At 40.6% G+C, this 15,079-nt stretch overlaps 1 protein-coding gene across 2 annotated transcripts in view; it reads left to right on the forward strand.

The window, feature by feature from the left end:
- Prdm10 (PR/SET domain 10) overlaps positions 1 to 15,079 on the forward strand; it is a 143,836-nt gene that overhangs the window by 54,937 nt on the left and 73,820 nt on the right. Inside the window, exons 1-4 of one of the 2 annotated variants that reach the window (XM_029555542.1) lie at positions 5,638 to 5,700; positions 6,903 to 7,090; positions 10,331 to 10,495; positions 13,217 to 13,276. In XM_029555542.1, the coding sequence (XP_029411402.1) occupies positions 7,022 to 7,090; positions 10,331 to 10,495; positions 13,217 to 13,276 (294 nt within the window). In that variant the 5' untranslated portion in view covers positions 5,638 to 5,700; positions 6,903 to 7,021. Of the gene's footprint in view, positions 1 to 5,637; positions 5,701 to 6,902; positions 7,091 to 10,330; positions 10,496 to 13,216; positions 13,277 to 15,079 lie in introns of those variants that run through there. The other variant, XM_017802922.2, reaches the window with a different exon arrangement.

Raw genomic sequence — 15,079 nt, forward strand, 5'->3', positions numbered from 1 at the left:
ATAGGAGATACCTTCTTTTGAGCTGTTGGCCAGGGTGGCCAAAGGGATTCCCAGATAGTAACCCAGCATAGAACTGGGAAAATGAACTGCAAACCCCAATCTTATCTAGATGAGGAAGAGCTGACCCTCCTAAAACAAAGACCTCTAGATAGGCTGACTAGATTCACCAGAAGGGCAAGTAGTGGGGAATGGCTGGAGGTGCCGACAACACAGCAGACAGTAGCAGGGGTAACAGAGTATAAGGGCTCTAGTTGGGGGAGGGAGGCTATGGGAGGGTGCTATCTGGGAAGTGAGTAAAAATAAATAAATAAAAATAATTCTTCAAAGCATTAATATTTTCTCCTTAATAATTAGTATATGTGAAAAACATTAGCATTGAAATCTACCTGATGACTTTATATCCATGCTCAGATGCCAAGAAGCTCAGAAAGTACCTGACTGTGACTGGTAATAATCAGATATATAGAGATTAAAAATGCATGTGCATCTTAGTGTCAGTTGTATTAAAAATGAATTTTTCTGTTCAAAACAAAACAAAAAAACCCATAAAGCACCTTTCTAGAAATGAAAACAAAGAGAAAGTGGCACTTTGGGTTGTATCCGGTTTACAAGGATATACATATCCTAAATCTAATCATGGAGTAATGTCAGACAAACTGAAATTGAAGACCATTCTGAAAGATAAATGGTCTGTGTCTTTAAAAAAATGTCAAGGTCACAGAGGACCAGGAGCAGGAAATTGTTGCACTGAAAGAGACAAGGGACATTACAGAGAGCAGGCGTGGTGAACAGCATGTGATGCCAGATTGGATAAGAGCCAGAAAGAAAAATGTTCCTTTGGCTGTCAAGGACAGTAATTAGAGAACTGACAAAATTTCAGGAAGGTCTGTGAATAAAGTAGTATTGCCATTTCAGTGTTATCTGTGTGATTTTGATAATAATACAAGAAAATGTTCTTAGCTTTAGGAATGAGTTACTTAAGAATTTAGAAGTAAGCCAAATGATGGCATACACCTGTGCCTCTCATCATTCAGGAGACTGAGGCAAGAGGATCACTTGAGCCCAGGAGTTTAAGACCAGACTGCATAATTTAGCAAGACCATTTGTCAAACAACAATAACAAAATGATGGGCAAAGAGTCAGTGTCTGCAGCTCACTCTGAAAAGGTTCAGATGAAAGAGAAAAAAAATAAGGGTTGTGACCATGGAAGGAAAGAGAAAGGGAGGAAGAGAAAGAGAAAGAGAGGGGCTGAGGGGATGGTTTAATGGATATAAACATGAAGACTGGGAGTTTGGGTCCCCAGAACCCACATAAAAGCCAGGCAGGCATAGTGGCCATCTGTAATCCTGGAGGCAGAGACAGGATATTCTTAGGGCAGGCTGGCCAGATTAGCCAGAATTGGTGTGCTCTAGGTTCAGTGAGACATCAAGGAAGGCACTCAGTGTCAACTTTGGGCCTCCACACACATGTGAACTCACATACATGCAAGCATACATATACACATGCACCACACACATACAAGTTCAAGAAAAAGAATGTAAATATGGTAAATAATGTCATTTGAAGAATCCGAAGAAATACAGGAATTCTTTATACTGGTTTTATAATTTTTCTGTCAGAAATTAGTTTTTTAAATGTTAATAAAATCTTCCTTCATTGATTTTTTTAGTCAGTGTTTGAATGTGAAATGCCCCCCATAGGCTCATGTGTTTGAACACTTGGTCCACAGCTAGTGGTGCTGTTTGTGAAGGTTGTGGAACCTTTAGGAAGTGGAGCCATGATGGAGGAAGTAGTGCACTGGAGGTAAGCCTTGAGACTTTATGTTCTAGCTTGATTCTCCATTGCTGTGACAAAACACTCTGACCAATACCAACTTGGGGAGGAAAGGGTTTATTTTATCTTACGTCTCCCAGTCACAGTTCATCAGGGAGCCCAAGGTAGGAACTCGGGGCAGGAACCTGGAGGCTGGAGCTGAAGCACAGACCATGGAGGAAAACTGCTTACTGGCCTGCTCCACTGGCCCCTGCTCAGCCTGCTTTCTTATGCAACACAGGCCTACCTGCCCAGGAGTGGCACCACCCACAGTGGGCTGGGCCCTCCCACATCACTCAACAATCAAGAAGATGCCTCACAGACATGTCCACAGGCCAGTCCTACAGAGACAATTCCCCAATTGAGGCTCCCTCAACCCAGGTGTGTCAAGTTGACACTAAAGCTATCCAGCACACTTTATTTTACTGTTTCCTGAGTGTGGATGCCATGTGACCAGCCAGCTTCCTACTCCATTCCTTCTCTCCCTGCTGCTATGCCTTCCCTACCAGGGTGGATTGCATCCTAGGACCTGTAGGCCAAATAAACCCTTGTTCCCTTAAGTTGCATCTGTTGGGATATTTTATCACAGCAATAAAAAAGTAACTAAGACAGATATTGGTACCAGAAGTGGATTGTTGCCATGATAAACTTGACCGGGTGGTTCTTAGGCCTTTGGAACTGTTTTATAACTATAATATGGAAGATTTTGATACACCAGGCTAGAAAAGCTCTCACATGATTGAAGCACACCTTAGTGGGCCAGTCTGGTGGGAGCTTAGACGACTTATGCTAAGAGAAACATAGTCAGTGGACTGTTAGGAACTGAAATAGAATCTATTCATGCACTATTTTGACCAAGAATCTGGATTCATTCCGCAAAGGTCTTGAGAAATGAGTGAAGGTGAGGTTAAAGATAATGAACTAATTTGTCAGAGGAAATTTCAAGACAGGAGAGTGTTCAGGCTGATACCAAGAAAACAGCTGTATTTGTTAAAGGCATCAGCATCATTAAAGAGGAACTTTCTGTATTGTATTGGGACAATAAGAAAGATGGTACATACCTTTAATCCCAGCACTCAGGAGGCAGAGGCAGGCAGATCTCTGTGAGATCAAGGCCAATTTGGTCTACATAGCGAGTTATAGGCCAGCAGGGGCTACAGGGACACCCTGTCTCAAAAAAAGAAAGAAAGAAAGAAAGAAAAGAAAGATGTCCTGAGGGTAAAGCACTACCCCTCAGAGGCTCCATCTTGTGATGATCAAAGTTCATTTAAATGAAGAAAGTCTAATCTGAAGTGGTTCCCTGCTCCTGGAAGCAACTACTTTGGAAATTGTTTTCCCAGGGTCAGCACATGGAAGTTGATGAAATGGCTAGGCTCCATTCCAAGTTGGCAAAAGAAGTTGTCAGTATTATCCACATGGTACTGATTTGGGAGGCATGAAAGATGTGAGACTGAGGAGGTCGTGAAGTCTTGTTCCTGGTTTCAGAGAGCACCTGAACCCAAGTATGTAGGAGGTTCAGAGTCCCTGCCAGGAGGACGTGAGAAGTCATTTATTTGTGTAAAACTGTGAAGGTGAAACCTAAGTTGTAGTGGAGACCCCAAAATAATGGAGATTCTGTCTAGGAGACCTGTGGCATGGAGTTGAGCAGGTCCAAGAGAGGCTGTGTGTGCTCTGGGTAGCAAAGCTGGTAGAATAGAGCTACCCAAGCCTTTTGGAGCCCATCCAGCCCATTTCAGCATGAGTTGGAACTGTAAGATTTGGTGTTTTCCCTGCTAGGTTTTGGTCTTGTTTTGGTCTGATCTTTCCTTGCTTGGGCCTATATTCCTGCCTTTGGAATGGGAATGTATATTCTGTGCCATTTTATGTTGGAAGAATATAATCTATTTTTTTGATTTTGTGGGGGGAGGTGTTACAGTTAAGAGATCACCTTGAGTCTCAGAAGAGATCTTGGACTTTGGACTTCTGAACAGTGTTGGGAACATTAAGTAAGGACTGTGGGGACTTTTGAAATTGGAATGAGAGGTGGCCATGAGTCTATGAGGACCTGTGGTGAAATGTAGTTTGAATGTGAAACATTTCTCATAGACTCTCATATTTGAACATTTGGGACCTTACAGCTGATGGTGCTGTTGGGAGGGTTTAGGAGGTAGAGCTTTGCTGGAGGAACTGGGTCACTGTGGTAGGCCTTGAGGCTCTATTGCCCAGCTCTACTTCCTGTTCATGTTCTACTTGCTGAGTGTGGATGCAGTGTGACCAGTCAGCCCTCTGCTCTTGCTGCCATGCATTTCCTACCATAATGGATTTACCACTGAAGAACTCTAAGACAAAATAAGCCCTTCCTCCCTTAAGTTGCCTTTGTCAGCATATTTTATCACAGCAATAGAAAAGTAACTAAGATAGTCAGTAAGCCTTACATTCTTCTATATAATTTTGTAGTTTTCTCATACAGATATTTATATTATTGGGATTTTTATTCCTAGATATCTTTTTAGAGGCTGTCAGATCCCCTGAAACTGGAGTTACGGACAGTTGTTAGCTGCCATGTGGGTGCTGGGATTTGAACCCAGGTCTTCTGCAAGAACATTTAGTGTTTTTAACTGCTGAGCCATCTCTCCAGCCACCTAGATATCTTTTTTAAAAGTTTCATGTATATGAGTATTTTGCCTGCATGTATGTAAGTGTAGCTGTGCATGAAATGCCTGTAAAGGTCAGAAGAAGGTATCAGATCCCCTGGAACTAGAGTTATAGATGGTTGGTTGTTAGCTACCATGTGAGTGCTGGGAACTGAACCTAGGTCCTCTGCAAGAGCAGCCAGTGCTCTTAATCACCGTGTCATCTCTCTAGCCCCAATCCTAGGTATCTTAATGTTTGTGTGTTTAAAAAGTAATAATAATTTGGTTAAAGTATAGTTTATGGACCATATAACATTCACCCTTAACATTTTTTTAACGTATATTGAAAATAGTACCATTATATAAGGGAGTCATTTTTCTTAAAAAATTTTCTTAATTAGCAATTTTTTTCTACCTTATGTAGCCCAAGCTGGTCTTGGACTCATTATATAGCTAATGGTGACCCTGGACTTATCTGATCCCTCTGTTTCCATCTTCCCAGTGCTGGGATTATAGGCATGAATAACCATCCCTGGTTTATGGGCTACTGGGGCTTCCTGCATGCTAGGCAAGCATTATATCAACTGAACCACATCCTCGCCTTCATTATAGCATTTTCATACATTTTGCTGATCCTCCTCCCTGCTCTGTCCCCCTGCCCTGTTTATCTTCCTCCTTCCCCCAGTATCCCCATTCTGTCTTTTCTTCCTCCCTCCCTCCCTCCCTCCCTCCCTCCCTCCTTCCTTTCTTTCTTCCTCTCTTTCTCTTTTCCTCCTCCCCTCCTCCTTTCTTTTTGTCTCCCGTCAATCCCTCTTTCCCCTTTTTCCTCTCTCCCTCTTTTCCTCCCTCCGATGTGTATCCCTTTGTGTATATACAGGTGTGCTCACCTATGCATGTACATGTAAAGGCCAGAGATTGATATTGGTGTCTTTCTCTGTTTCTCTCTACCTTATTTTTTGAGACAGGGTCTCTCACAGAGCCTGGAGCTCACCATTTCGACTAGACTGGCTAGCCAGTGAGCTCTAGGGACCTGTCTATCCCTGACATCCAGGTGCTGGGGTTATAGACACATGCCACCATACCTGGCTATTACTTGGGTGCCAGGGATAAAAATTCAGGACTTCATGCTTGCACTTTACCCACTGAGTCATCTACTTACTTGCCTTTTCTTTCCTTTTGGTAAGGTCTTGCTTTGCCTGACCTCAAACTTGAGTTCCTCCTACTTCAGACTCTCCAGTCTTTGGGTTATAAGGCCTGTAACCCCACACCACACCAGGTTTGTTGATGACTTTTGATACATACCTTCCCTATGTAACAGCCTCCCTAATCCTGATTTAAGAAAAAGAATATTCCCATTTTTCTAGAAAGTTCCCTCATGTATCTTTAAATTCTGCTGTGTGGCAGTGTCTCAGGTACCCTTGAATGGGGACAGAGTGAGTAGGGAGTATGCCTGGTGAGTGAGTGCATGTGGTGGGGGCAGTGGAGGGCAGGGACTAGGAAGGCAGGAACAGGCTCTTCACAGGTGCTAAAGGTGGTTGCTATGCAATTTGGGCATAGCAGTTCCTGAACTGAAGTTAGGTATAGAGAGGACGTTACAGTAACCTTTAGGCTTTATTTTGGTCTAGAGATTGGAATATGTGTGGTCTGAAAGTGTGGCTACTCCCTCTAATAATGGAGAAAGCTCTGGCTAGCAGTCTTTCTCATCTGACTTCAGTGGTGCTCTGCCTGTCCTCCCCTCTGAAGTATGGGAAGAGGGAAGAACTGCACCAGGCCAGGAGAATCTCCTGATGTTTTAGGATATCAGAGTTTATCATTCTCATCAAAAGGGAAGCTCATTACCCTAAAGAGTCTATTCTAGAAGAGAAAAAAAGTTTCACATGTAGATTTTTTGTATGTTGGTGTTTGGCAAGGCTCCAGTTTACTCAGTGATCACTTCTGCAAATGGAAAACAGGCCTTATATTTGCATTCACCAGATTGTGATCTGGAAAATCCAGCTCCTTCTACCAGCTGTTTTTTTTTTTTTCATTTTTATTATTCTGGTGTTCATTTTGAGTAGAGGTGATAGTGACAGATGAGGACAGTGTCTACTGTGAATAATCTTGGGCAACACAGCAATCAGAATTGAGGGTGAGCCCAGCACTTACCTGAAGTTAACACCTGGGAAACCTATTTTTCTCAAAAGAACTAAGATTGCCTTCAGTGATTTTCATAAGGGTTACATTCTATATGCAGTACATTTGTGTGCACATGTGCACATGCAGGCACACATGCACACACATACATGCACCTACCCAATAATTACTTGGAATATAGCAGGTATGCAGTACACTATATTATTATCACAAATAATGAATTTTTACCCTTTTGCCTAGGGTGTGTTGCCTTTTAACAAAGCCCCTCCCCTTGTGTTTGAAACTATAATTTATTAAAATGAAGTCATCCGTTTAAATTTTGGTTCTTTTCTGGTCTTTTCTCAGGCATGCTGCAGAGACCTTTCAATCCTTCATGAACACACGTGTGCTGGACAGATGAGTGTTCTTCATCCTGTGCTGCTGCAGTAGGTAACTCAGACGTGAAACTGTACAACAGGGAGAAGATGGATTCCAAAGATGAAAGCTCACATGTGTGGCCGACATCTGCAGACCATGAACAGAACACTGCACAGGTGAAGGGTGCCCTCTCCCATCTCGCTATTGATAGCAGTGTTATAATTGGGTATTTCACTGCTAGCTAAAGAAATACCAGAGCCTGTATTGTAGGAGTGACTGGGAGGGAGCTGCCCTGAGAACTTGCTCAGAACTAGGAATGGGCCACACTTTGAACGCTTCACCTGTCAGACATGGTTCCCTGTGAGTTAGAAGAACTCACTTACCAATTTTAGGTGTCACTGCTCTGTATTTAACTGGTAGAATCTGCTTCCCTACCTTTGCTTTCTTTTATGCTTTCGATCCTGAAAAGCCTCAAACCATTGTTTGCTTCTTTTATGTTAACTGGTCTAAGGTTTCAATTCTTTGTGAGTAGTGAAACACAAAGTATGTTTATAAAATGAGTGTTTTTTGTTTTTTTTTTCTTTCTGTCTTTTTGTGTGTGTGGTTTTTTTTTTTTTTGAGACAGGGTCTCCCTGTAGCCCCAGCTGTCCTGGAACTCACTATATAGACCAGGCTGGCCTTGAACTCACAGAGATCTGCCTGCCTCTGCCTCCCAAGTGCTGGGACTACAGGTGTGTACCACCACGCCCGGCTATGAGTGGTCATTTTTTAAAAAAAAAAATTAGACTGTAAACCCTGGGTGCAAACTGTCTCAATATGTCATCAGTTTTGGTGGTTAGATACTCATTCAAATACTACTGTTATGATGAGCTCTGCCTTTTGAACTGCTATCAGAGCCAGTTGTATGTTCTTTTGACTCTTCTTAGCAAAGGCAACTCTTTTAGATACATATCTATTATGGGATAGGTCAGTAATCATAGGAGCCATATTTTGTATGCAGCCAAAATGTAAAACATTATTTATGTGTATGAATGTTTTGCCTGCATGTATGTAAGTGCACCATGTACATGCAATGCTCAGAGGCCAGAAGGAGTTGGATCCCCTGGAACTGGAGTTACAGACAGTTGTTAGCTACCATGTTGGTTCTGGGAACTGAATCCTGGTCCTCTGCAACAGCAGCCAGTGCTCTTAACTGCTGATCCATCTCTCCAGCCCCATAAAACTTATTTTTAAACATTAGGATAAATGAAACATTCAAATGTGAAAATATTACTAATTTAAGCAATATAATCGATACTGTAATTAGTAAAAGCAATCATCTGGTATGCTTTAAAGGTTGCAGTCTAAATTACATACATACACACACCACACACACACACACACACACACACACACACACACATGCGCGCGCGCACAAAATGGTTCCAGAAATGTTTTCAGCAGAATAATTGATAATGCCACCTTTCTTGTGGACAACTGCTTTTATGAAGTTATTTATTTTATCAAAAAGGAAATCTATGAGGCCATGTGTGTGTGTGTGTGTGTGTGTGTGTGTGTGTGAGTGTGTGTGTGTGTATGCGTGTGTGCGTGCGCGTGTGTTTGTGTGTGTGTGTGTGTGTGTGTGTGTCCAGGGGTAACCAGACAGGGGAACTGAAGTCAGGAATCCCTGTTGCACTCTTTCTTTCCAGTCATTTCTGCTTTTGGCTAGGAGTTCCTATTCTGCCAACTCTTATTTATAGAATTTAAGTGAGGAAAGCCAAATGGAAAAGCTTGGATGTCTCATTGTTTAAGGAAAATGTCTTTCTCCTCCTTTTAAGCACTGAAACTAGTTCAAGGCTTTGATGTGAATGAGCAAATTGAAAGTTACAAGATGATAGATCTGAAGTCACAAGATTGTCTTATAATAATGAAAGCTGTGCAAATATGCTGTGTGCTTCATTTCCCCTATATGCATGCATGCTTTATCTTCAGGGATAAATCAAATGTATATAGAAGGCACACTAATCACTTAGCAGAGAAGTGAAATCTGCTGTATTCCTATGGTGCTCAATTGCACTTGGGCTCCGGCATTCTTTCTGGGGATGAAGTTAGTTCATATGTCATCTGTGGAATCTATTTAATTTTCTACTGGAGAAAACGGCCATAGAAACATGAGGACCAAGTCAGTGAAAGAAAGAGTAAGGGTTCCAACTAAGAGTGCTGAATTTCCACATTCATGATTTCTCTCTCCAGTGTGTGCTTTGCTCATCTGCTTCCAGCATTCCATATCAGGCACTAGGCACATTAGCTATGTTGGAGCCTCCACAGAATCAACCTTGAAGAGCTGACCTCTCTGAGAGGATTTTACAAAATTCAGTTTTACTTGTAGTTCTATAGGTCTTGGGAAATGGAAGATTGCTTCCCTTGGTGACAGCTGAAATACTTGACCAGAACCTCTTAAAAGTTAGGGTTTTCTGCTCCTTCATCTATCTAGCAAGGAAGAGTTGTATCACATCCATTGATTCAATGGCATTTCCTGATATGCCTCTGATATGTCTTTCACATATGAAAGAACTGTAGGAAAGAAACTGACCTTATTTTAATGCATCAGCTGAAAATAGAATTTTGTTTGTTGGTTTTGGTTTTTTGAGACAGAGTTTCTCTGTAGCCTCCAGATGGCTTGGAACTTGCTATGTAAACCAGGCTGGTCTTGATCTCACAGAGATCCACCTGCCTCTCTGCCTCCTGAGTGCTAGGATTAAAGGTGTGTGCCACCACACCCAACTGAAAAATAGAGTTTTTATGAAAACAATTGGCTTTTAGGTCATCACAGAATAGTGTGTATTTCAGTGGTGGGGTCATGCAAAACTCTGCTGTTACTTTTCCAGGATCAATTAACCGTGCCCTCATCATTCCCTAGAAGACTTATTTATCAGTGTTGAACTTTTATTTCTTTATTTATTTTTAAATGTTTTTTTATTATTTTTATTTTATGTGTATGTGTGTATTGCCTGTATGTGTGTAAGAGCACCGATGTTATGCAGTGCCCTTGGAAAACAGAAGAGGCCATTGGATCTCTTGGAACTGGAGTTATGGATAGTTGTTATCTGCCATTCGATTCTGGGATTCGAACCTAGGCCTTCTGCAAGAACAGCCAGTGTTCTTAACCACTGAGCTGTCTCTCCAGCCCCCAGTGTTGAACTTTTAAAGCAAAAGAATTCAAGTCAGTTCTCTAACATAAAGCATTCAATCTTCAAACTTCTTGCATCCTGCTTCCTAGTCTAGAGATCCCAGTGTGGATGAAGAGGCACATTCATTTTCCTTTTTCCATTGGGGATATTGTGGAAGCTCAACTGTGTTCAGTTTGTCATATGCCTTATGAATTTGATTTTGCTTTTAAGGGCAGTTGCTACATACTTCCCTGATTTTTGCTACAGGTACACTTTGTTCCGGATACTGGAACTGTTGCTCAGATTGTGTACACCGATGACCAGGTCCGTCAGCCCCAGCAGGTGGTGTACACAGCAGATGGTGCCTCCTACACATCAGTGGACGGTCCAGAGCACACACTGGTGTACATCCACCCAGTGGAAGCTGCACAGGCATGTGTAGGATTGTTTTTGACTTGTTTATTAATTAATAAAGCAATTATTTATGTTTGCTGTGGGTCAGTTGTTGTACTAGATTCTGATGCAGAAAACATTCCTCTAAGATTTGTGCTATCAAGGAGTTTATAACCAATTTGACAGAGAAAGAGATGGTTCATTTACTTAAATTATGTGCAGTAATGAGTTAGAGCACTGGCTTTGTATCAGCCCTCCTATCCAGTGATCAATGACATGATTGTCAATTTGTCTTTTTTTTTTTCTTCTTTTGATATTTTTGAGACAGGGTCTCTCTGTAGCCCCAGCTGGCCTGGCACTCGCTATATAGTCCAGGCTGGCCTCAAACTCACAGTGATCTGCCTGCCTTTGCCTCCTAAGTCTGGGATTAAAGGCGTGCACCACCATGCCTGGCTGTGATTATCAATTTGTTACCTTCCCTGAGCATACAGAAGCAGACATTTCATTTTATATACTATACAGTATGTAGCTTAATCAAAGATAGCTCAGTGAAAGCATATACACTATTTCAGTTAAATGTGTTAGCAAAGGAACCTACTAGCTTATTAACAACTGTTTATTAATAATGTCCTCGTTTATAGGACTATGAAAGGAGAAGCCAAGGTGTTTACTTGTAAAGCTATATACATTATAGCTTCTTTTGTTTTTTCCCAGTGACTGAGAATTTCCAAATGAGTGACACAGATTTCCACAATACCCTATAAACATTCACAATATACAAAGTAATTTTTGGTCTTTTTGAGACAGGGTCTCCCTGTAGCCACAGCTGGCCTATGAACTTGCTATGTAGAACAGACTGGTTTGGATCTTACAGAGATCTACCTGCCTCTGCCTCCTGAGTGCTGGCACTAAAGGCATGTGCCACCACACTGGGCTCATGTACAAAGTATTTTTAAGCATGTATTTATTTTTGAACACTGGGAATTAAATTCAGGGTGTTTAGCATCTGGGAAACTCATTCTTCCCTAGAGAATCAAACTGATCTTCAGTGTTTTTAATGAGTTACATTGTATATATATATCAGTGTATATGCAACCCCCTCCCCATTCATACATACAATGAGTACAGAAGATATAGTAAGTATTCAATACATTGTTTTATTGGTATTACTTTTTCATTTTGTATTTTGACTTTTAAATCAAGGCCTTTATGCATACTAAGCACATGCTCTACCAAGATCTATTCTGTCAGCCTCTAAATATTTGTTTTTATAAAAAATTTACATATCTTTTTTTTTTTGTCTTTTTGAGACAGGGTCTCCCTGTAGCCCCAGCTGTCCTGAAACTCACTATGTAGACCAGGCTGGCCTCGAATTCATGGAGATCCTCCTGCCTCTGCCTCCGGAGTGCTGGGATCAAAGGTGTGCGCCACCACGCCCAGCTAAAAAATTTACATATCTTTTTAAAAGTGAAAAGGTTTATTTTATGTGTATGAATTTTTGCCTGCATGTATGTAAGTGCACTCATGTATGCAGTGCCCACAGAGGCCAGAAGACCGCATCAGATCCCTTGGAACTTGAGTTGTGGACAGTTCTTAGCTGCCATGTGGGTGCTGGGAACAGAACCTGAGTCCTCTGCCTGTAAGAGCAACTACTGCTCTTAACCACTGAGCCATCTATCCAGCCCCCAAGTTACATATTTTTACAGTAGGATCTTTATCATAAAATTTTGTCCTCATGCAAAGAGGCTGAAGTCACTTCTAAGGAGAAATGAGGCTTACCTAATCAACACATTTCTAATCTATATAAAGATGGAATTGCCACATGCTCAGATGGTAATTTTGGAGTGTTTGGTTTTAGTCCTCTGTATTAAAATACAATCAGATAGCTCATGTAAAGAATGTTCTGTGCTCAACTTTTAGTTTATTGTATAACTAAATGTCTGAATTTTGATTATTTTTTAATGTCAAAGTGAAGAAATCTCATACTTCTTGAAATTCTCCTTTGCATTCCTCTGGAATTCAAATTTAACCAGCTTCTATTCCCATAAATTTTCTAAAGTCTTAGGCAAATTAAAGTCTTTTAAAAGTGTTAGCAAAGAGAATATTTTTCTGTATTGAAGATATTAACCACAGTGCTGTTAGCTCTAATAGCTTTGGAAGTGTTCCTTTGCTAGTTGTGCATTTAGAATGATTAGATTTCTTTATTTTTATTATTATAACTACTGGCTTTAGCCAAGAAACAGCCTATGGAATATAAATTCAGTTTATGTTCCTTCTACTTTTCTGATGATCAACACGTGTTCATATTCTGCAAGGTCATAAACCTTGTGTTTTTAATGCTCTTCTGGATGTTCCTGTATCTCCAGTCATTTTCACCGACTCACAGATCTCTTGTGAGTAGGGTTCAGTGTGAACTGTGTGTTCTGTTCATGGCATGTCTTCTATGTTTTCATAACATGCCTTTTTAATTAACTGTGACATTGAACCTTAAGAGAAGTTTTGCTTGAGAGTAAATAGTAAAATATGTTAGCCTTTGGGATGGTTAGCTTATACAATCTCTGTGGAGCCATTTGGATGAAAGCTTTTAGCCAAGTGCAAGATTACAATCTTTATCTTCTTTATTAATGAAGGATTACTAGCTATAATTCAAGATAACTCTCCCAAGAGTTGATGCTTAATAGAATAATTTTTCCTGTGTAGGCGAGTGGTCTAAAGATCTATTGATATGTTTTTTTTCATCTTTTTTTTTCCCCTGTCTAGACTTTGTTTACAGATCCAGGCCAGGTAGCTTATGTCCAACAGGATGCTACAGCTCAGCAGGTAATAAAAGCCTCTTTTTGCCATTTGGGAACAATACAGTGACTCTCATGGTTCCTACAATATTTGTCTACCCCTTTGCCCTGGTCCATCTCTGAATGTTTGTTTTTTATGTACTAAGACCTTTCTCTAATTTCTTTAATGGGAATAAAGAAAATACAGCATAATACTAACATATTCTGACCAGTGTATATTAGAATAGCCTGGTAATAAAAAGTGGTTTGTTAAGGAAGTTTCAAAAACTAAGCATATACCACTTACATACCACTTGTGAGGAGGAGGCAGGAGGATTGCTCATGCCCATCCACCGGCTCAAGATCAGCCTGGGCAATGTATGAAACCCTGTATCAAATAGGTAAACAAGCACATATAAACAGGATATTGGTCTAACTTCCCAATAAAAGAATGATCATGAGTTTTGAAAGTGTCTTTTGGGGGTTGTTGTCATGGTGCACACCTATAAATACTAGTACTTGGGAGGTGGAGGCAGGAGAATCACAGGTTCTAGACCAGACTGAGCTATGTGGCTAGATACTGTCTCAGGGGGAAAAAATGAAGGAAGGAAAAAAAGACCATCATACCAGCTTCTGAATACTGGCAAATGAAGTTTCCACAAAGTTGGCCTTTGTCCCTGGATGTGCTCAGGGAGTTTCTTATCAGTTACTTGAGAGGGAAATTTGTTTTGGAGAAATATTCCAGGTAATACACAGCACCCCAATAAAATACGGTTGTAGGCAGTTGTCAATAACAGCCTGAGAAAGACTGATGGGAGCTTCTTGATGAACAACCCAGATTAACCTTCTGTCTTAGAGTGACTAAGAGAGGGATGGCCATGCATTGTATTGCTTTCCATTGTATCTTACCATGTGTGAAGTATTCATCCCAGAAAGTCAAGCCTGAATCTGATCAGTCTGTAGATAGTTCTGCAGCTGCTAGGAAGCATGGTAGATAAATGGAATATGTTAAAATACATTCAAGGTTGTGCTGGCAAAAGACCTTTTTTTGTTTGTTTGTTTGTTTTTGTTACTGACTTTTGCTTATTTATTTTATCTGTATATACATATACACATTGAACTATTTATAGATGAAAATATATAATGTGGGGGTTTTGCTTCAAAGTAATCTGGTGAGAGGTAAGGAGAGTGGGAAATCAGTTGCTAATTGTTTTGAGTCTAAATGTATATGAAATTTGTTGCACTGTTTTATTTTATATGTTTGAGATGTGTCCTTATGCATGAGAAAGAAGTTGTGTTTGTTTGAGACAGGGTCTTAGCTGTGTGGCACACTTGCATGATATGATATTCTCCTGCCTTAGCCTGTTATGGGCTGGGATTGCAAGTGTGAGCCACCATGCCTGGTTTAGGAAAACTATTTTAATAATTATTTGTAAATTGATTATGTGATATTGAAGAAATTTGTATTCCTGCCAAGTATATGAAAAGTATATGCCCATTTCCAACACCCTTCCACTGGGATATTTGCATTCTTTTTAAATTTTGCCAATCTGATAGACAAGATGGTATTTTGTTGTTGTGGTATTAAGGCATGGTTTTAATTAATGGGTTTGTTTCCATTTGAAGAGCCTCAAAGGGCTCTTCATCTTCTTCAATCTTCGGAGACAATCTGGTCCTTTCATGTTTTGTATGAAAGTAAAGTTGTACTCAGATAGTTCCTGAACCCTGGCATTATAAGATGGTACAACTCTATTGGCTTAACATAGCATCCTTGCTTTATCTCGCTCTCTCTCGCTCTCTCTCTCTCTTTCTCTCTCTCTCTCTCTCTCTCTCTCTCTCTCTCTCTCTCTCT

The sequence above is a fragment of the Nannospalax galili genome, unplaced genomic scaffold, assembly GCF_000622305.1.
Source record: "Nannospalax galili isolate Female #2095 unplaced genomic scaffold, S.galili_v1.0 scaffold6, whole genome shotgun sequence".
NCBI classification, from domain to species: Eukaryota; Metazoa; Chordata; class Mammalia; order Rodentia; family Spalacidae; genus Nannospalax; species Nannospalax galili.